Source organism: Salmo trutta, unplaced genomic scaffold, assembly GCF_901001165.1.
Source record: "Salmo trutta unplaced genomic scaffold, fSalTru1.1, whole genome shotgun sequence".
In the NCBI taxonomy this organism is placed as follows: Eukaryota; Metazoa; Chordata; class Actinopteri; order Salmoniformes; family Salmonidae; genus Salmo; species Salmo trutta.
This window is the reverse complement of record NW_021822911.1, coordinates 16217186-16239284: the sequence shown is the minus strand read 5'-3', so window position 1 is coordinate 16239284 and position 22099 is coordinate 16217186. Positions and strand designations below refer to the sequence as shown.

The window sequence follows — 22099 nt, the reverse complement described above, 5'->3', positions numbered from 1 at the left end:
TATTAGCTTCAGGGGGAAAATCCAGGCTCTGAAATGGAAGAGTTACTATTTATGAGATTTAACAAAAAGTGACTAACAAAAAAAGAGTTTAGATACACTTACCACGTTGGTGACGCACTTGAATCAAAATGCAACACTTCAAAATGTAGCTAGCTGTGTTCTACAAGTTGTTCTCTAACCAGTGATGTACACATTATTCCCAGATTCCGTGTGCTTTTTGAGCTGTTCGTTTTAACAGGACGTGCAACTTCATCTCCCTCCTGTCACACAAATGATTTTAGCATGATATCGATGAAGAAGTGTTGCATTCCTTTGTTTAGCGACCCGTTCCTTTGTCCCTACATTTAAATGCATCACTCCAAAATGTAGCTGACTGTCTTCTGCAGGTTGTCCTCTAACCAGTGAGGTGAAATATATCTCCCATTTCCATGTGTTTTTGTTTAGTTGTTAGTTTCAACATCCCGTACAACCTGATTTCCCCCCTAATCGATATCAGTGATTTATTGCTACTTGTCAAAACAACAGCGTTTTTGGTGCTTGTGCAGTTTATAAGGTGCTTGTTTTAAAAAATACAAGTAATATGATTATTGTGGCAGATGTTTGTGTATATAGCACATGTTATGTTTAGGTTTTCAATATATCCCAAACTGTTTCTGCATATTGGTTATTGATTAGGACACGTTAAAACTGTGTTTTGACATTGGGGATATCCCATCTAGCAACATGTCATTGAAAAGACGTTGAAAATATGACTATGCAACCAAATATTTCATATTTACATTTCATGATCAGATTTAGTAATCGATTTATTGATGATATTTATTCATGCAACCAACTGACAATTTTTTGGGTACAATTATATTGACATTGTTGCCCTGCTTTTAGAATATCTGGGTTCATTCTCAGATTTCCCAAAACAAATGTACTAGAGCATGACATTGGGAACTGGGCCCCAATCCAACAACATATCTAGTGAACCCTGAAATGAGAGAGAAGCTCTGCCGTGAGGTGGAAAGTTACTACGGATATTGCAGGAGTTTCCTCTTGAAACCAGACATGTCTGTGGTGAGGACAACTTGGTTGCTGATTGTCTCAAGGGTGGGCAGTTAAAAAGTTTTGTGTTTAGCCAGTGCGTTGCCATGGATCACAATTTATTATGACTGCATGTTTTTCCGTATTGGAGATGAGTTTTGTTTGGGCTCGTTCCAAGGGGACGAGAGTTCTAGAAGCTAGTGAGTTTTAGGAAGAGGAGAGTTCTAGAAGCTAGTGGGATTTAGGAAGAGGAGAGTTCTAGAAGCTAGTGGGATTTAGGAAGACGAGTGTTCTAGAAGCTAGTGAATTTTAGGAAGACGAGTGTTCTAGAAGCTAGTGAGTTTTAGGAAGACGAGAGTTCTAGAAGCTAGTGGGGGAAAAAAATGTTTCTTGTTTTTAATTGTTGACAGCCAGTAGACGCCATGTTTATATTGGTAAAGGTGAAGCATTGTAAATGATTATAATGTGAAATGGAAGTTGTTTTCTGTTGATGGTGAGCAAACTTTTAAGGTGTTAGTCTTTTTGGTTTTTCCATCTTATGTTTTGAGGTTGGACTTTAGCAGTACAGCTCGTTAGCACGTCTAGCTCGTTAGCACGTCTAGCTCGTTAGCACGTCTAGCTCGTTAGCACGTCTAGCTCGTTAGCAGGTAGGACGCACTGATTGGTGTCACCTCGTTAGTCAGTATGTGTTACACCTGTGCTGGCTTGTCCATCTCGTTAGTGGGAAGGTGTTTCACCTGAGCTGGTCCAGGTTCTATTTAAGAGTGTCTGGCCCAGTGCTCCAGTTGTCTTGATACATGTGGAGAGTCAACACCTTTAGTTGCTCCACTTCCTGTCTTTAAGTTTGGTGTGGGTTTTTCTTTTGTTTTCCTCTTCTTGGGCAGATTTAGTGGGTCTCATGGTGGGTGTCTTTTAGGTCCCAGTTGTTGTTACTGGTCAACTTCCAGTGGACACTGAGAGCAAAACTGCAAGATTATGTTATAATACTTTTATTGCATCAAATGGTTGTCTATGCAACAGAATAGAGGGTTCTTAGAACTATTGTGTCTGTGTGTTCTACTGAGGATGGGCCTCTGGGAGAAAACACTGACAGGAGATTTACAATGTCTTTTGGGTGATAAAACGTAAAGAGACCGCATTCCAGAGCATGAGTTAATGTTTCTGTTCTATATGGTACCAGGGAGAGATGACCCCAGGGCCAGACCCTGGTCTCTACACAAAGAGTACTGTTTTTACAGCAGATACTTATAATTCTCAGCAGACAGTATCTTCCATACAAATCTTAACCTTGTGACCCGTTCTATACATCTGTTGTTCGTCATGTAGGTTGAAAGGGGTGTATCTTGGCTTTAAAAGACCTTTGTACTTTTGTCCCGTGGCTCCACCAGACATTATCGTAGAGCACTCAATTGATTCACTTTATATGTGTACGTTGTATTGACCTGCTCCCTTATTCTTAAACTAAATCTTTATTTACTTATAACTGACTTGTGTGATAAGTTTGTCTCAATTGATATTAAAGAAATTTACCACCACATCTGGCGATGGGGATGTGACTTCACTTGGTGACTGCTCCTGGTGACCTGGGTAAATGGTGCACGAGGGAGAGTCCTTGAAAAAGCAAATTAAATGGTTCTTGTGACTACCTGAGAATTTCTTACGTTTTCTATGGATTCTGTGAATATATGAAAATATGATGTATTGTATGTGTGTATAATGATTACTAGAGATTTGATGAAGTAATACTGGGAATATAATTAGATACAATTTAAACAACCCATATGTAGACTAACATAGGTTTTGAGTTGGTATCTTTAATTGATAATTTGATAAAGATGAGGTTTAAGCATTGTTAAACAGTCTACAAAGTCTGGGCAGTTTTCTCAGAAACTGATGGGAGTGTGTCCACTTTAGGGTAAGTTACCCTAACGATGTAACTATAAAACGCTTATTGGACTTTCTCCATCCGGCTACTACATTTGAAATAAAAACTGCCCTTAAGGCCTGTGGGGGGGGGGGGGGGGTTCTTCCCAGTATGAGAGGAGTTGCTGGATTTATTGAATAAACCTTTTTCCATAAAGTTAGAGTGAACCAAGGTGGCTGACTAGCTGTTGATGTTGAAGAAGCGTCTCGTCCACTAGATTATACATCACAGTGGCAGAATCACCTGAAAGACGCACATCGCCATCTGCTGACTGGAGTTGGTATCGCAGTTGAGAAAATACTTTAAAACGCTCAAAAGCGACTGCCCCTAAAAACCAACGACTCCCTTTGAAAACGGGCGATGTGGCATCAGAAACATATATTATAGTGTTAAAATGTACTACAAAGTGTAGCTAAATAGAATATCTTTGGTCATACCCACTCAGCACGTGACGTCCAAGGACGTCGAATTATGGTCGATATCAGGTCTGTCTGTTGTGGCCGCTATTTCGCCCTAAAATAGTTATCCCAAAATGGGCTGTGTATAACTATGTAAATGTCTCTCGGACAAGGTGACTTTTATCAATATACACTCTAAAAAGTAAAGGTTCCTGGAGTATCCTTTAGGGGTTCTTCAAATTGAAACTGTGGGGGAACCCCTAAAAGTTATTTGAAGAACATTTTGTGGGAACCCCTATAAGTTCTTTGAAGAACCTTTTGTGGGAACCCCTATATGTTCTCCAAAGAACACCTTATCATGGTTCCTCAAAGAACCTTTTGGGGTTCATTTTTTAACTCCCTGTCCACCCTCCCTCCTTATAAAAAAAATATTTTAATAACAATATTGACAATATTGATTTAAATAATTCATTGTTTATTTTTAGTGGCACCACAAATGTGAATTAATATTTACAAAACCATTTACCAAACAAAACACATTACAAAATTGCAACATTTCTGCAGACATGTCAGACCATAATAAATAATACCTTTACTTAGTATAGTGCTTTTCATGACATTTAAAGTATATAAATAATAATGATGTACAATAAAAACAACATTAAAAATGAATCATAGGAAAACTAACAATATTGTAGACTTGATGCTAAATACAGATTTTTCAGCTTTAGTTTGTATATCATATCCACTTAGTTATGTTAGGAAGTTTTTCATCTTTATGACCGGCCCTGGTAACTTCACCCCACTTCTCTGATCCCCAGAACACAGTAACTTAACAACATAAGTGTTTTTCTGACATTTTGGGGAAATTTTACAGAAAATAAAAATCCAGTCGTAGCAGAGCCCCAAGTCCCACGGGGACGTCCTCGAGGGCCTGGATGTTCTCCCCATCAAAGGCCAGCAGGAATTCACTCTCATGGTGAAATGGATTTCCACCGATGTGCAGTAAAGGAGTGAAGAGCGGTGAAATCTGTGTCAACAAAAGTAAGAAAAGATTAATACACATACAATTAACAAAGAACAAAACAAATGTTCAGCTGTAGTTTTATATAAGTATGCACACCTATGTTTATGAAGAAACAGATTAATTGTGCAGAGGCATACCTTGTCACGGACATAAAGGCCACTCGGGTCCTCATTGAAGAGGTAGGGCAAGAGCAGAATCGCTGCTGTCGTCTCCAGTCCTAGTAAAGTAAAGCAATGATCTTACTACACTTGCTAATTTCATTACAAAATACATTAGAGAAAGGGAAGGAATAAGAGCAAATCCCTCTTCTGTATTGTCCTTCAGGGACTGTCAAAATAGCAGGATGATGTCCTCACCCCTGCCTCGCCTCTCTACCTCTGATAGTCCTTGGATTATCTTTTTGTCTATATCCATTCCATGGACTTGATTCATTTCTGAGAAGATCTGAAAAGATCATTTGTATGCTAATAGATTTCAGTTTGTATTGACTGCTATGTAGGTTAAATGTACACTTCAAATGCAGCTGTCCTACAACATATCTGTACATTCTTCTTGATCCCAATTGCATTGTGTCCATGTTCTGTCCTATAAGAATTTCAAAGGAAGAGAAAATGTGTCAAAGAACAGTCTTACAAGCATTAAAACATATATATATATATATATATATATATTAAATAAATATTGAAAGATAAATGGCATCGACATACAATGCAATGTAAAATAGAAGAACATATTGGAGAAAGCACTAGCCAATACAGTACTGCCATACAGTAACAGTACTCTCATACAGGCCTAATATCACATTTCAAGATATCTTTGTACACAAATTGTTCAATATTTTATCAGGCTGACTTGAAAGATTATACGCAACATTTTGCAATACTGTGTTTGGATTCTGAAGGGGATTTATACAAAAGAGGTAGTCTAGACACTGTATTAATACCATTATGCATTTGAATCCCATCTACAGCTACCATCTAAGATATTATTTCCCTCCACAAGGGGGCGGACATGTAACGTTTCCAAAATGGTATAGTATTGTACATGTAACGTTTCCAAAATGGGATAGAATTGTACATGTAACGTTTCCAAAATGGGATAGTATTGTCCATGTAACGTTTCCAAAATGGGATAGTATTGTACATGTAACGTTTCCAAAATGGGATAGTATTGTACATGTAACGTTTCCAAAATGGGGTAGTATTGTACATGTAACGTTTCCAAAATGGGATAGTATTGTACATGTAACGTTTCCAAAATGGGATAGTATTGTCCATGTAACGTTTCCAAAATGGGATAGTATTGTACATGTAACGTTTCCAAAATGGGATAGTATTGTACATGTAACGTTTCCAAAATGGGGTAGTATTGTACATGTAACGTTTCCTAAATGGGATAGTATTGTACATGTAACGTTTCCAAAATGGGATAGAATTGTCCATGTAACGTTGTGAGTTAATAGTATTGCATGCTGTAGCAGGCTATATAAAGAGGAAGACCTCCATTGACGATTCAGTTCGTTGTAACATCTCGTCTGGACAGGTCACCGTCCTTAGTTAGTTAGTTAGTTAGTTAACGAAGCTAACTAACTAACTAACGTTAGCTAGTTCATTATCACAAAAGCGAGAACTGCTCTAGATTGGAAACTTACGTTAATGAGTGTAAAGCCATGTTGGCTTTATGGAAACGATATACAATATATGGGAAAGAATATAGTTGAGGAAATAATCCAAACCTAGTTGTGCCTAGTTAGGACATAACGTTAGCTAGCTAGCTAACGGTACTGTACTGTAGCTCATACAACGCCGACGGTCAAACCCGGCTTTCTAATATTTACGTTCATTAACTATAGTAACGTTATGGAAGATATTCACAGAAAACCATCATTGTCTTCGTTATTCATTATTAGTATGTTATATTATTATAATAAATGACTTCGAGACATATTCAGAGCCAAACATCAACCCAACTTAACCCTTTTAACTGTTGTCGCATCCAAACTTGTCACCATCGTTTTCAGTTGTAATTGCGAAGTTCCCGGAAGAAGTCCAGCAACAACAGAGGTTCCTCGATGAACCCACCTTCTAACAAGTTCTTTGAAGAAACTTTTGGGGCTGTTTTTCATTGACCAAGAACCCTACGGTTCTTAGGGGATCTCAGAACAACTCCAGTTGAACCCTTCATTTTTAGAGTGTAGTCGGCTCTATTTACTCTCAGATTCAAACATGATGATTAGTATCAACGATTAGGTCAGCTGCTGCTGCTCCAATACAGTATGAGGTGAGACGGTGAACTGATGTTGAACTGGGCAGTCAGCTGCTGCTGCTCCAATACAGTATGAGGTGAGACGGTGAACTGATGTTGAACTGGGCAGTCAGCTGCTGTTGCTCCAATACAGTATGAGGTGAGACGGTGAACTGATGTTGAACCGAGCAGTCAGCTGCTGCTGCATGTTTTAAACCTGTACTTATTCTAAACCTGTAATTATTTTAAACCTGGACACCATTTTAGAAGTATTGAAAGATGTAAATGTATGAGTTTCATTATCCTAGGAACTAATCATGAGATAGAAATGTGAAAATATTCCTGCAGGTTAAAATATTGTTGAAAAACAACTAATTGATTAGTTATGTTTGAGAATAGCATTGTGTGACAGGCTGACTTGAAAGATTATACTCAACATTTTGCTGCGTGGCAATATGTGTTTGGATTCTGAAGGGAATTTATACAAAAGAGGTAGTCTAGACACTGTATTAATACCATTATGCATTTGAATCCCATCTACAGCTACCATCTAAGATATTAATTTCCCTCCACAAGGGGGCAGACATGTAACGTTTCCAAAATGGGATAATATTGTCCATGTAACGTTTCCAAAATGGGATAGTATTGTACATGTAACGTTTCCAAAATGGGATAGTATTGTCCATGTAACGTTTCCAAAATGGGATAGTATTGTACATGTAACGTTACCAAAATGGGGTAGTATTGTACATGTAACGTTTCCAAAATGGGATAATATTGTACATGTAACGTTTCCAAAATGGGATAGTATTGTACATGTAACGTTTCCAAAATGGGATAGTATTGTCCATGTAACGTTTCCAAAATGGGATAGTATTGTACATGTAACGTTTCCAAAATGGGATAGTATTGTACATGTAACGTTTCCAAAATGGGATAGTATTGTACATGTAACGTTTCCAAAATGGGATAGTATTGTACATGTAACGTTTCCAAAATGGGATAGTATTGTCCATGTAACGTTTCCTAAATGGGATAGTATTGTCCATGTAACGTTTCCAAAATGGGATAGTATTGTCCATGTAACGTTTCCAAAATGTGATAGTATTGTACATGTAACGTTTCCAAAATGGGATAGTATTGTCCATGTAACGTTTCCTAAATGGGATAGTATTGTCCATGTAATGTTTCCTAAATGGGATAGTATTGTCCGTGTAACGTTTCCTAAATGGGATAGTATTGTACATGTAACGTTTCCTAAATGGGAAAGTATTGTACATGTAATGTTTCCAAAATGGGATAGTATTGTACATGTAACGTTTCCAAAATGGGATGAGAGGTGAGACGGTGAACTGACTTTGAACCGGGCAGTCAGCTGTTGCTGCTCCAATACAGTATGAGTAACTTTCCACCTCACTGCAGAGTTTCTCTCTTTTCAGGGTTCACTAGATAGGCATGTTGTTGGATCGGGGCCCAGTCCCCAATGTCATGCTCTAGTACATTTGGATTGGCACATCTGAGAATGAACCCTGATATTATAAAAGCAGGGCAACAATGTCAATATAATTGGACCCAAAAAATTGTCAATTGCTTACATTAATAATAATAGTCAGTTGGTTGCATAAATAATTATTACTAAATGTTACATGAATTGTAAAAATGAAATATTTGATTGCATAGTCTTATTTTCAACGTCTTTTCAATTACTTTTTGCTAGGTGGGATATACCCAATGTCAAAACACAGTTTTAACGTGTCTAAATCAATAACCAATATGCAGAAACAGTTTGGGATAAATTGAAAACCTAAACATAACATGTGGTATTTACACACAAACATCTGCCACAATAATCATATATTACTTGTATTTTTTTAAACAAGCAGCTTATAAACTGTACAAGCACCAAAAACGCTGTAGTTTTGACAAGTAGCAATAAATCACTGATATCAATTAGGGGGGAAATAAGGCTGTACGTGATGTTGAAACTAACACAACTAAAAAAACACATGGAAATGGGAGATATCTTTTACCTCACTGGTTAGAGGACAACCTGCAGAAGACAGTCAGCTACATTTTGGAGTGATGCATTTAAATGTAGGGGTCACTAAACAAAGGAACGCAACACTTATTTGTCATAACTCATCGATATCATGTGGATTTTTTTTCTCTTTTTTTTTACTGTTGTTTTACCAGGTAAGTTGACTGAGAATACATTCTCATTTACAGCAACGACCTGGGGAATAGTTACAGGGGAGAGGAGGGGGATGAATGAGCCAATTGTAAGCTGGGGATGATTAGATGGCCGTGATGGTATGAGGGCCAGATTGGGAATTTAGTTAACACCCCTACTCTTGCGATAAGTGCAATGGGATCTTTAATGACCTCAGAGAGTCAGGACACCCGTTTAACGTCCCATCCGAAAGACGGCACCCTACACAGGGCAGTGCCCTGGGGCAATGGGATATTGTTTAGACCAGAGGAAAGAGTACCTCCGACTGGCCCTCCAACACCACTTCCAGCAGCATATGGTCTCCCATCCAGGGACTGACCAGGACCAACCCTGCTTAGCTTCAGAAGCAAGCAAGCAAGCAGTGGGATGCAGGGTGGTATGCTGCTGGCAACAATTGTGCGAAAGGAGGAAGATTAGTTTACACATCCTGTTAAAACGAACAGCTCAAAAAACCACACGGAATCTGGGAATAATGTGTACATCACTGGTTAGAGGACAATTTGTAGAAAACAGCTAGCTACATTTTGAAAAGTGTTGCATTTTGATTCAAGTGGGTCACCAACATGGTAAGTGTAACACAACTCTTTTTGTGTTAGTCACTTTTTGTTAAATCTCATAAATAGTAACTCTTTCATTTCAGAGCCTGTATTTTCCCAGTGGAAAGGCAGACACAGTGGATTCATTTGTCTTTAATAAGATCAAACTGAACTAACTGCTATCTTGAAATGTTGAAAAAGTGTTTTTAAATAGGCATCCTATCATTTGAAAATTAGTTGAAAGGCTAAGTGTTTCTCCTCCTGAGAAGAAGCTGACAGCCTTCAAACATAGCAAAAAAAGTGGTCCCAAACAATATGTCAAAATGAATAAAAAAATGATACAGCTGTCTTTAATAAGATCAAACTGAACTAACTGCTATCTTGAAATGTTGAAAAAGTGTTTTTAAATAGGCATCCTATCATTTGAAAATTAGTTGAAAGGCTAAGTGATTCTCCTCCTGACAAGAAGTTGACAGCCTTCAAACATAGTGCAAAAAAAGTGGGCGTGAACATAGAATATTTTTGGGTCAAAAAAAAAAATATACAGCTGTCTTTAATAAGATCAAACTGAACTAACTGCTATCTTGAAATGTTGAAAAAGTGTTTTTAAATAGCTCAATCTTATCACTCAATATGAGTCAAAATCTGTCACTTCCAGGACTGCTCATTTTGTCAAAAATGAAAAAATTAACAACACACAGCTGTGTTAATAGACCCAACTCAAACATCTGCTATCTTGAAATGTCCAAAAAAGGTATTTAAATGGGCCTACCAGACATCTTCTTGAGAGAAGATAAGGTCAGGGACTCCTGACTGACTCTGTCATGTTGAAATAGGTTCTCCTGTCTTACTTTCTGTCATGTTGAGATTGGTTTCCCTGTCTTACTTTCTGTCATGTTGAGATTGGTTAGTTCTTCTTGAGAGAACTAACCCAAAATTAGTCCAACTAACCCAAAATTAGTCGAAAGGCTAAGGGATTTTCTAAATAGCTCAGTCTTATCACTCAATATGAGTCAAAATCTGTCACTTCCAGGACTGCTCATTTTGTCAAAAATGAAAAAATGAAAAAAATAACAACTCACAGCTGTGTTAATAGACCCAACTCAAACATCTGCTATCTTGAAATGTCCAAAAAAGGTATTTAAATGGGCCTACCAGACATCTTCTTGAGAGAAGACAAGGTCAGGGACTCCTGACTGACTTTACTCTCCGTCATGTTGAAATATGACAAAAGCTCTAGGCTGTTTTTAACCACTTCCGGTTGTCACAGGAAGTTCTTACTCAACACACGTTGTCTTTGGGGTAGACATAAACAGAATCCTGAATAAGAAGTCTCTACCTTAATAATTGACTGAATGACACATGGTTGAGTTGCGTAATTTTCACTATCTGCAGGTGGCTATATGACAATAGCTCTAGGCTGTTTTTAACAACTTCCGGTTGTCACAGGAAGCTCTTGCTTCACACACGTTGTCTTTGGGGTAGTCTCAGTCCTGTCTGATGCTGTCTGGTCAGTGAAATAATCTGTCTCAGTCCTGTCTGATAAGTGAAACAGTTTGTCTCAGTCCTGTCTGGTCAGTGAAACAGTCTGTCTCAGTCCTGTCTGATGCTGTCCGGTCAGTGAAACAGTCTGTCTCAGTCCTGTCTGATGCTGTCCGGTCAGTGAAACAGTCTGTCTCAGTCCTGTCTGATGCTGTCTGGACAGTGAAACAGTCTGTCTCAGTCCTGTGTGATGCTGTCTGGTCATAAAGAGTATAACATTGTTGCTGCCCGTAGCGTTGAAGGCAAGGGAAGCCAGTGAGCAATTGGCTTCCTTTGATTGTGTTGGCTGTGCTAGCTGTGTTAGCTGTGCTAGCTGTGTTAGCTGTGTTAGCTGTGCTAGCTGTGTTAGCTGTGTTAGCTGTGCTAGCTGCGTTAGCTGTGCTAGCTGTGCTAGCTGTGTTAGCTGTGCTAGCTGTGTTAGCTGTGCTAATCCAAATTTATGGTTTTAAAAAAGGGCAAAATTAAAGACAGATCGTAACTGTAGGTGCTGAACTCTCTGTGTCGTTTTAAAGCAATAGTCGTTTTGTCGTACCTAAAACGTCTGAAACATATATTTTGCTTTGACCGTGCTGCAGGTCACCTAACTGTTTGGTTACATGCAATACGCTTTGTGTGGACTTCACCGGACAGCGGTTGCTCTCTGGTTTTGAGATGAAAACAAATGTCTAGTTTAATTTATTCTGCCGCTGTGTCTAGTAGTAGTACCATCAACAGACAGCAGGGGGCAGTAGAACCTGTCTTCACAGTGGAAAGGCAGACACAGTGGATTCATTTGTTTTTAATAAGATCAAACTGAATTAACTGCTATCTTGAAATGTTGAAAAGGTGTTTTTAAATAGGCATCCTACCATTTGAAAATTAGTTGAAAGGCTAAGTGATTCTCATCCTGAGAAGAAGCTGACAGCCTTCAAACATAGCAAAAAAAGTGGTCCCAAACAATATGTCAAAATGAATAAAAAAATGATACAGCTGTCTTTAATAAGATCAAACTGAACTAACTGCTATCTTGAAATGTTGAAAAAGTGTTTTTAAATAGGCATCCTATCATTTGAAAATTAGTTGAAAGGCTAAGTGATTCTCCTCCTGACAAGAAGTTGACAGCCTTCAAACATAGTGCAAAAAAAGTGGGCGTGAACATAGAATATTTTTGGGTCAAAAAAAATAATATACAGCTGTCTTTAATAAGATCAAACTGAACTAACTGCTATCTTGAAATGTTGAAAAAGTGTTTTTAAATAGCTCAATCTTATCACTCAATATGAGTCAAAATCTGTCACTTCCAGGACTGCTCATTTTGTCAAAATGAAAAAATGAAAAAAATAACAACTCACAGCTGTGTTAATAGACCCAACTCAAACATCTGCTATCTTGAAATGTCCAAAAAAGGTATTTAAATGGGCCTACCAGACATCTTCTTGAGAGAAGACAAGGTCAGGGACTCCTGACTGACTTTACTCTCCGTAATGTTGAAATATGACAAAAGCTCTAGGCTGTTTTTAACCACTTCCGGTTGTCACAGGAAGTTCTTACTCAACACACGTTGTCTTTGGGGTAGACATAAACAGAATCCTGAATAAGAAGTCTCTACCTTAATAATTGACTGAATGACACATGGTTGAGTTGCGTAATTTTCACTATCTGCAGGTGGCCATATGACAATAGCTCTAGGCTGTTTTTAACAACTTCCGGTTGTCACAGGAAGCTCTTGCTTCACACACGTTGTCTTTGGGGTAGTCTCAGTCCTGTCTGATAAGTGAAACAGTTTGTCTCAGTCCTGTCTGGTCAGTGAAACAGTCTGTCTCAGTCCTGTCTGATGCTGTCCGGTCAGTGAAACAGTCTGTCTCAGTCCTGTCTGATGCTGTCCGGTCAGTGAAACAGTCTGTCTCAGTCCTGTCTGATGCTGTCTGGACAGTGAAACAGTCTGTCTCAGTCCTGTCTGATGCTGTCTGGTCATAAAGAGTATAACATTGTTGCTGCCCGTAGCGTTGAAGGCAAGGGAAGCCAGTGAGCATTTGGCTTCCTTTGATTGTGTTGGCTGTGCTAGCTGTGCTAGCTGTGTTAGCTGTGCTAGCTGTGTTAGCTGCGTTAGCTGTGCTAGCTGCGTTAGCTGTGCTAGCTGTGTTAGCTGTGCTAATCCAAATTTATGGTTTTAAAAAAGGGCAAAATTAAAGACAGATCGTAACTGTAGGTGCTGAACTCTCTGTGTCGTTTTAAAGCAATAGTCGTTTTGTCGTCCCTAAAACGTCTGAAACATATATTTTGCTTTGACCGTGCTGCAGGTCACCTAACTGTTTGGTTACATGCAATACGCTTTGTGTGGACTTCACCGGACAGCGGTTGCTCTCTGGTTTTGAGATGAAAACAAATGTCTAGTTTAATTTATTCTGCCGCTGTGTCTAGTAGTAGTACCATCAACAGACAGCAGGGGGCAGTAGAACCTGTCTTCACAGTGGAAAGGCAGACACAGTGGATTCATTTGTCTTTAATAAGATCAAACTGAACTAACTGCTATCTTGAAATGTTGAAAAAGTGTTTATAAATAGCTCAGTCTTATCACTCAATATGAGTCAAAATCTGTCACTTCCAGGAGTGCTCATTTTGTTAAAAAATTAACAACTCACAGCTGTGTTAATAGACCCAACTCAAACATCTGCTATCTTGAAATGTCCAAAAAAGGTATTTAAATGGGCCTACCAGACATCTTCTTGAGAGAAGATAAGTGCACCGGAGAGAATACACACTTTATAAAAACTCCACTTGTTTCGCTCACCTCATTATTTTTAAACTACGTTCAAGATGTCTTGATGTCTCTCTATGAGGAACTATAGATCTCTGTGAGGAACCACAGATCTCTGTTACTATCCAAACATCAGATTAAGACAGTCACACAACTCTCATATCACAGTCACACAATGCTATTCATTAACATACCTAATCAATTAGTTTTTCAACAATATTTTAACCTGCAGGAATATTTTCTAATTTGTATCTCATAGTTAGTTCCTAGGATAATGAATCAAATACATTTACATCTTTCAATACTTCTAAAATGGGGTCCAGGTTTAAAACAATTACAGGTTTACCTTACTATCTTATACTATATCACAAATGGTCTTAACTAGTAAACACAGATTCCAGTTTGCACAGATAGCTGACTCAGCCTCAGATTCTGACTGGGCCCTGTTTACACCTCCACAAAGAAATACACACTCAGAGCCTACGAGAATTTTCTAAAAACTCCACTTTGCGTGCTTCGCTCACCTCTTTCTTTTTAAACTAGGTTTGAGATGTGGTATCCACTCAGCTCGCTGCCTCTCAGATCAAAGGTGGGTCCATTTGCTCCGTTCCCAAAGTGTGGTCTCTCTGAGATCCCAAGTTAGAGGGATCCCTGGTGCACCATTTACCCAGGTCACCAGGAGCGGTCACCAAGTGAAGATTCACATCGCCATCGCCAAATGTGGTTGTTAATTTCTTTAATATCAAATGAGAAGAGAAACTTATCACACAAGTCAGAGTTATTCTGAAACTAAACCTTTATTCACTTATTAATAAGGGAGCAGGTCAATACAACACATACACAAAATTAATCAATTGGGTGCTCTACGATAATGATGGCCGGTCGACGAATCACCCCCAGATGACTCGTTGAGAGCCACGAAACAAAAGTACAAAGGTATTTTACAGCCAAGATACACCCCTTTTAACCTACATGACCAACAACAGATGTATAGAACGGGTCGCAAGGTTAAGATTTGTATGAAAGATACTTATAATTCTCAGCAGACAGTATCTGCTGTAAAAACAGTACTCTTTGTGTAGAGACCAGGGTCTGGCCCTGAGGTCATCTCTCCCTGGTACCATATAGAACAGAAACATTAACTCATGCTCTGGAATGTGGTCTCTTTAGGTTTTATCACCCAAAAGACATTGTAAATCTCCTGTCAGTGTTTTCTCCCAGAGGCCCTTCCTCAGTAGAACACACCGACACAATAGTTCTAAGAACCCTCTATTCTGTTGCATAAAACCACCGTTTGATGCAATACAAGTATAATATCATAATCTTGCAATTTTGCTCTCACAGTGTCCACTGAAAGTTGACTAGTAACAACAACTGGGAGCTAAAAGACACCCACCATGAGACCCACTAAATCTGCTCAAGAAGAGGCAAACAAAAGAAAAACCCACACCAAACTGAAAGACAGGAAGCAAACCAAAAAGGTGGAGCAACTAAAGGTGTTGACTCTCCACATGTATCAAGACAACTGGAGCACTGGGCCAGACACTCTTAAATAGAACCTGGACCAGCTCAGGTGAAACACCTTCCCACTAACGAGATGGACAAGCCAGCACAGGTGTAACACATACTGACTAACGAGGTGACACCAATCAGTGCACCGAAGACACATTTCAGTTGAATGCATTCAGTTGTACAACTGACTAGGCATCCCCCTTTCCCACGTGGTAAAGTCCAACCTCAAAACATAAATGGAAAAACCAAAGCCTGTAACACCTTCCCCCTTATGACAACAAATATATCCTATATTTTTGTTGGACTAGTTTGCTCACCACCAACAGAAAACAACTTCCATTTCACACTACAATCAACTTCAATGCTTCACCTTCACCAATATAAACATGGTGTCTACTGGCTGTCAACAATTAAAAACAAGAAAAAACATTTCTAGAACCTTATATTTTTCCTAGCTCTCGTCTTCCTAAAACTCACTAGCTTCTAGAACTCTCGTCTTCCTAAAACTCACTAGCTTCTAGAACTCTCGTCTTCCTAAAACTCACTAGCTTCTAGAACTCTCGTCTTCCTAAAACTCACTAGCTTCTAGAACTCGCGTCCCCTTGGAACGAGCCCAAACAAAACTCATCTCCAATACGGAAAAACATGCAGTCAAAATAAATTGTGATCCATGGTAAAGCACTGGCTAAACGCAAAACACAAATCTTTTTGACTGCCCAGCCTTGGGACAATCAGCAACCAAGTTGTACTTACCACGGACATGTCTGATTTCAAGAGGAAACTCCTGCAATATCCGTAGTAACTTTCCACCTCACTGCAGAGCTTCTCTCTCTTTCAGGGTTCACTAGATAGGCATGTTGTTGGATCGGGGTCCAGTCCCCAATGTCATGCTCTAGTACATTTGGGTTGGCACATCTGAGAATGAACCCTGATATTCTAAAAGCAGGCCAACAATGTCAATATAATCGTACCAAAAATTGTCAGTTGGTTACATGAAATGTAAATATGAAATATTTGATTGCATAGTCATATTTTCAACGTCTTTTCAATGACATTTTGCTAGGTGGGATAGCCCCAATGTCAAAACACAGTTTTAACTTGTGTAAATCAATAACCAATATGCAGAAACAGTTTGTGATATATTGAAAACCTAAACATAAAATGGACTATCTACATTTTACAATTACATTTTAGTCATTTAGCAGACGCTCTTATCCAGAGCGACTTACAGTAGTGAATGCATACATTTCAATCATTTTTTTTCATTTTTTTTTCATACTGGCCCCCGTGGGAATCGAACCCACAACCCTGGCGTTGCAAACACCATGTGTTGCAAACACCATGCTATACCAACTGAGCCACAAACATCTGCCACAATAATCTTATTACATACGTTTTTTAAAACAAGCACCTTGTAAATTGCACAAGCACCAAAAATGCTGTTGTTTTGACAAGTAGCAATAAATCACTGATATCGATTAGGGGGGAAATCAGGTTGTACGAGCTGTTGAAACTAACACAACTAAAAAACACATGGAAATGGGAGATATATTTCACCTCACTGGTTAGAGGACAACCTGCAGAAGACAGTCAGCTACATTTTGGAGTGATGAATTTAAATTTAGGCGTCGCTAAACAAAGGAACACAACACTTATTTGTCATAACTCATTGATATCATGTTGAAATCAATTGCAGGAGAGGGGAGATGAGGTTGCATGTCCTGTTAAAAGTAACAGCTCAAAAAACACACAGAATCTGGGAATAATGTGTACATCACTGGTTACAGGACAATTTGTAGAAAACAGCAAGATACATTTTGAAGTGTTGCATTTTGATTCCAGTGGGTCACCAACATGGTAAGTGGAACACAACTCTTTTTTTGTTAGTCACTTTTTGTTAAATCTCATAAATAGTAACTCTTCCATTTCAGAGCCTGGATTTTCCCCCTGAGGCTAATATCCATATCATGTTGAAACCAATAGAACAGGGGACAAAAGTTAAGTGTTCTACATTGTGACATCATTAAAATACTGCTACTACAATGTTAAAACATTCTACATTGTGACATTAATTCATTGATATCATGAAACAACTCGTTCATGTATGAACTTTTATCAGATTATCTCTAGTCACAGCTATGAGGTTTCTCTCCTGTGTGTGTTCTCTGGTGTAGAGTTAGATAGCTAGATGCAGCAAAACTCTTTCCACATTGATCACTGCTATAAGATTTCTCTCCTGTGTGTGTTCTCTGGTGCAATGTCAGCTGGCCAGATTGAACAAAACTCTTCCCACATTGAGTACAGCTGTAGGGTTTCTCTCCTGTGTGTATTCTCTGGTGCACGGTCAGATCTGTAGATTGAACAAAACTCTTCCCACATTGACCACAGCTATAAGGTTTATCGCCCGTGTGTATTCTCTGGTGTTTAGTCAGACCACTAGAGTCAGTAAAACTCTTCCCAAATTGATCACAGCTATAGGATTTCTCTCCTGTGTGTGTTCTCTGGTGCAATGTCAGATGGCCAGATTTAACAAAAGTCTTCCAACATTGATCACAGCCATAAGATTTCTCTCCTGTGTGTGTTCTCTGGTGTCGAGTCAGCTGGCCAGATTGAACAAAACTCTTCCCACATTGACCACAGCTATAAGGTTTCTCTCCTGTGTGTGTTATCTGGTGTAACTTCAGCTGGCCAGATTGAACAAAACTCTTCCCACATTGACCACAGCTATAAGGTTTCTCTCCTGTGTGTATTCTCTGGTGTACTGTCAGATCTGAAGATTGAACAAAACTCTTCCCACATTGCCCACAGCTATAAGGTTTATCGCCCGTGTGTATTCTCTGGTGTTTAGTCAGACCACTAGAGTCAGTAAAACTCTTCCCACATTGATCACAGCTATATGGTTTCTCTCCTGTGTGTATTCTCTGGTGTAGAGTCAGATGGCAAGATCGACCAAAACTCTTCCCACATTGACCACAGCTATAAGGTTTCTCTTCTGTGTGTCTTCTCTGGTGTCGAGTCAGATGGCTAGATGAAGTAAAACTCTTCCCACATTGAGTACAGCTTAAAGATTTCTCTCCTGTGTGTGTTCTCTGATGAATTTTAATGCCTGCTGAGGAGGTGAATCTCTTCCCACAGTCAGAGCAGCAGTGAGTTCTCTTCCCTGTGGATCTCTGCTGGTGTTTCTTGAGGTATTCTGATCTGGAGAGACTCTTCTCTGCCTCGTCAGCATCATGAGGTTGTTGAGGCTCCCCAGAGGATCCACGACGGTCCCGCCTCTCTCCTGTGTGAACGACAAAGTCAGACAGATGGTTAAAGGCCCACAACAGCAGAAATCCATTGTTTATTTGAGGTAAAAGGTGATGCCCAGATCATACCCATGAAGTTGTACAACAATTGACGTCTTAAGTTATTTGACCATTAAGACAGTCAACTTAGCAACAATCAAATTTTGTCTTGTTTTCACAATAGTGGTAACTAGAAATAAGTTATTCATGTTGTTGAAATCCTAAGCAGTGTGCCAGACGACTTTTGGTCTCCAATACAGGCCCCTTTCTGTGTTTCGACTATAAGGGCGATGCGCACACAATTTGATTGTAGAAACTCCTCCATGCTAATGAGGAAACCACTAGTTATGGATGTAGTATATCTGGTAATGAAACCACTAGTTATGGATGTATTATATCTGCTAATGAGGAAACCACTAGTTATGGATGTAGTATATCTGGTAATGAGGAAACCACTAGTTATGAATGTAGTATATCTGCTAATGAGGAAACCACTAGTTATGGATGTAGTATATCTGGTAATGAGGAAACCACTAGTTATGGATATAGTATATCTGGTAATGAGGAAACCGCTAGTTATGGATGTAGTATATCTGGTAATGAGGAAACCACTAGTTATGGATGTAGTATATCTGGTAATGAGGAAACCACTAGTTATGGATGTAGTATATCTGGTAATGAGGAAACCACTAGTTATGGATGTAGTATATCTGGTAATGAGGAAACCACTAGTTATGGATGTAGTATATCTGGTAATGAGGAAACCACTAGTTATGGATGTAGTATATCTGGTAATGAGGAAACCACTAGTTATGGATGTAGTATATCTGGTAATGAGGAAACCACTAGTTATGGATGTAGTATATCTGGTAATGAGGAAACCACTAGTTATGGATGTAGTATATCTGCTAATGAGGAAACCACTAGTTATGGATGTAGTATATCTGGTAATGAGGAAACCACTAGTTATGGATGTAGTATTTCTGGTAATGAGGAAACCACTAGTTATGGATGTAGTATATCTAGTAATGAGGAAACCACTAGTTATGGATGTAGTATATCTAGTAATGAGGAAACCACTAGTTATGGATGTAGTATATCTGGTAATGAGGAAACCACTAGTTATGGATGTAGTATATCTGGTAATGAGGAAACCACTAGTTATGGATGTAGTATATCTGGTAATGAGGAAACCGCTAGTTATGGATGTAGTATATCTGGTAATGAGGAAACCACTAGTTATGGATGTACTATATCTGGCTGGAGCAAAAATGGTGAGCAAAGATTTTAGTTTTTCACAATGTATTCTGAATGTGAATGGGGGAAAACTCAGGGGAGTAACCTCCATTTCCAGGTTGCTTATGAGTTCATTTCACACTACTTTGGAGTATAATTGTAAGGCTCGTTTGAATGTCCTGCTTAATATAATGGTTGTGTCATCATCGCAAATCAACCGCTTTATACTTAAAAAACACTTCAAACAGTAAAATGTTTTTTGGCTAGCTTTTCCATCAGCCTGACAATGAGGGGATTGTACACTAAGTGTTTGCCAAATTGGCCCATAACTTCACCTAACAATAACATAGACCTACTGTAGTACCCAAACCTCACAAATGTCGTGATGTTTGTCATTTGACTGGCATTCAGAAAATGATTTCCTGGATCAGCAAATGATAGTTGAACATGTGACTATTATTCACCTTTATCTAACCAGGCGGCCAGTTGAGAACAAGTTCTCATTTACAACTGCGACCTGGCCAAGATAAAGCAAAGCAGTGCGACACATAGTTAGAAACACATAGTTAGAAATACTGGTGTGAGCAAGAAAAGCATATAAAAACATGGGGATGAGGTAGGCAGTTGGATGGGCTATTTACAGATGGGCTGTGTACAGCTGCAGCAATTGGTAAGCTGCTCAGATAGCTGATGCTTAAAGTTAGTGAGGGAGATATAAGTCTCCAACTTCAGCGATTTTGCAATTCGTTCCAGTGATTGGCAGCAGAGAACTGGAAGGAAAGGCGGCCAATGTAGGTGTTGGCTTTGGGGATGACCAGTGAGATATACCTCCTGGAGCGCGTGCTATGGGTGGGTGTTGCTATGGTGACCAGTGAGTGAAGGCGGCCTAGCAAAGACTTATAGATGACCTGGAGCCAGTGGGTTTGGCGACGAATATGTAGCGAGGGCCAGCCGATGAGAGCATACAGGTCACAGTGGTGGGTGGTATATGGAGCTTTGGTGACAAAACGGATGGAACTGTGATAGACTGCATCCAGTTTGCTGAGTCGAGTGTTGGAGGCTATTTTGAAAATGACATCGCCGAAGTCAAGGATCGGTAGGATAGTCAGTTTTACGAGAGTATGTTTGGCAGCGTGAGTGAAAGAGGCTTTGTTTGCGAAATAGGAAGCCGATTCTAGATGTAATTTTGGATTGGAGATGCTTAATATTAGTCTGGAAGGAGAGTTTACAGTCTAACCAGACACCTAGGTATTTATAGTTGTCCACATATTCTAAGTCAGTACCGTCCAGAGTAGTGATGCTGGACGGGCGGGTGCGGGCAGCGATCGGTTGAAGAGCATACATTTAGTTATACTAGCGTTTAAGAGCAGTTGGAGGCCACGGATGGAGTGTTGTATGGCATTGAAGCTCGTTTGGAGGTTTGTTAACACAGTGTCCAAAGAAGGGCCAGATGTATACAGGATTGTGTCGTCTGCATAGAAGTGGATCAAGGAATCACCCGCAGCAAGAGCAACATCTTTAGTATTTTCAGAGGTCAGAGTCAGTCCGAGAATTTAACCCTGTGGTAGCTCCACAGAGACTGCCAGAGGTCCGGACAACAGGCCCTCCGATTTGACACATTGAACTCTATCTAAGAAGTAGTTGGTGAACCAGGCGAGTCAGTCATTTGAGAAACCAAGGCTATTGAGTCTTCCAATAAGAATATGGTGATTGACAGAGTCGAAAGCCTTGGCCAGGTTGATTAAGACGGCTGCACAGTACTGTCATTTATTGATGGCGGTTATGATACGTTTAGTACCTTGAGCGTGGCTGAGGTGCACCCGTGACCAGCTCGGAAACCAGATTGCACAGCGGAGAAGGTACAGTGGGATTCAAAAAATGGTCAGTGACCTGTTTGTTAACTTGACTTTCGAATACTTTAGAAAGGCAGGGCAGGATGGATATAGGTCTGTTACAGTTTGGGTCTAGAGTGTCACCCCCTTTGAAAAGGGGGATGACCGCGGAAGCGTTCCAATCTTTAGGAATCTCGGAAGATACGAAAGAGAGGTTGAACAGACTAGTAATAGGGGTTGCCACAATGGCGGCGGATAATTTTAGAAAGAGAGGGTCCAGATTGTCAAGCACAGCTGATTTGTACGGGTCCAAGTTTTGCAACTCTTTCAGAACATCAGCTATCTGGATTTGGGTGAAGGAGAAGCTGCTTGGGGGGTGGGGAGCTGTTAGTGCAGTACGCCACAGGATATTTTTGTGCTGGTCGAGGGCAGTCAGGTCTGGAGTGAACCAAGGGCTTTATCTGTTCTTAGTTCTACATTTTTTGAAAGGGTCATGCTTATTTAAGGTGGTGAGGAAATTATAATTACAGAACAACCAGGCATCCTCTACTGACGGGATGAGGTC

The 22099-nt window shown here is 39.5% G+C and overlaps 2 protein-coding genes across 2 annotated transcripts in view; one reads left to right on the top strand and one right to left on the bottom strand.

Moving 5' to 3' along the window:
* The window catches only part of LOC115186517 (zinc finger protein 436-like), a 37236-nt gene that overhangs the window by 805 nt on the left and 14332 nt on the right, over window positions 1-22099 (top strand). The window lies entirely within an intron of this gene.
* On the bottom strand, window positions 17498-18229 carry LOC115186733 (zinc finger protein 135-like; the record flags this gene model as incomplete). Its single annotated transcript, XM_029746256.1, has 2 exons — window positions 17498-17860; window positions 17945-18229. Coding segments are annotated over 2 exons (648 nt in total), but the record flags the coding sequence as incomplete, so codon positions are not given.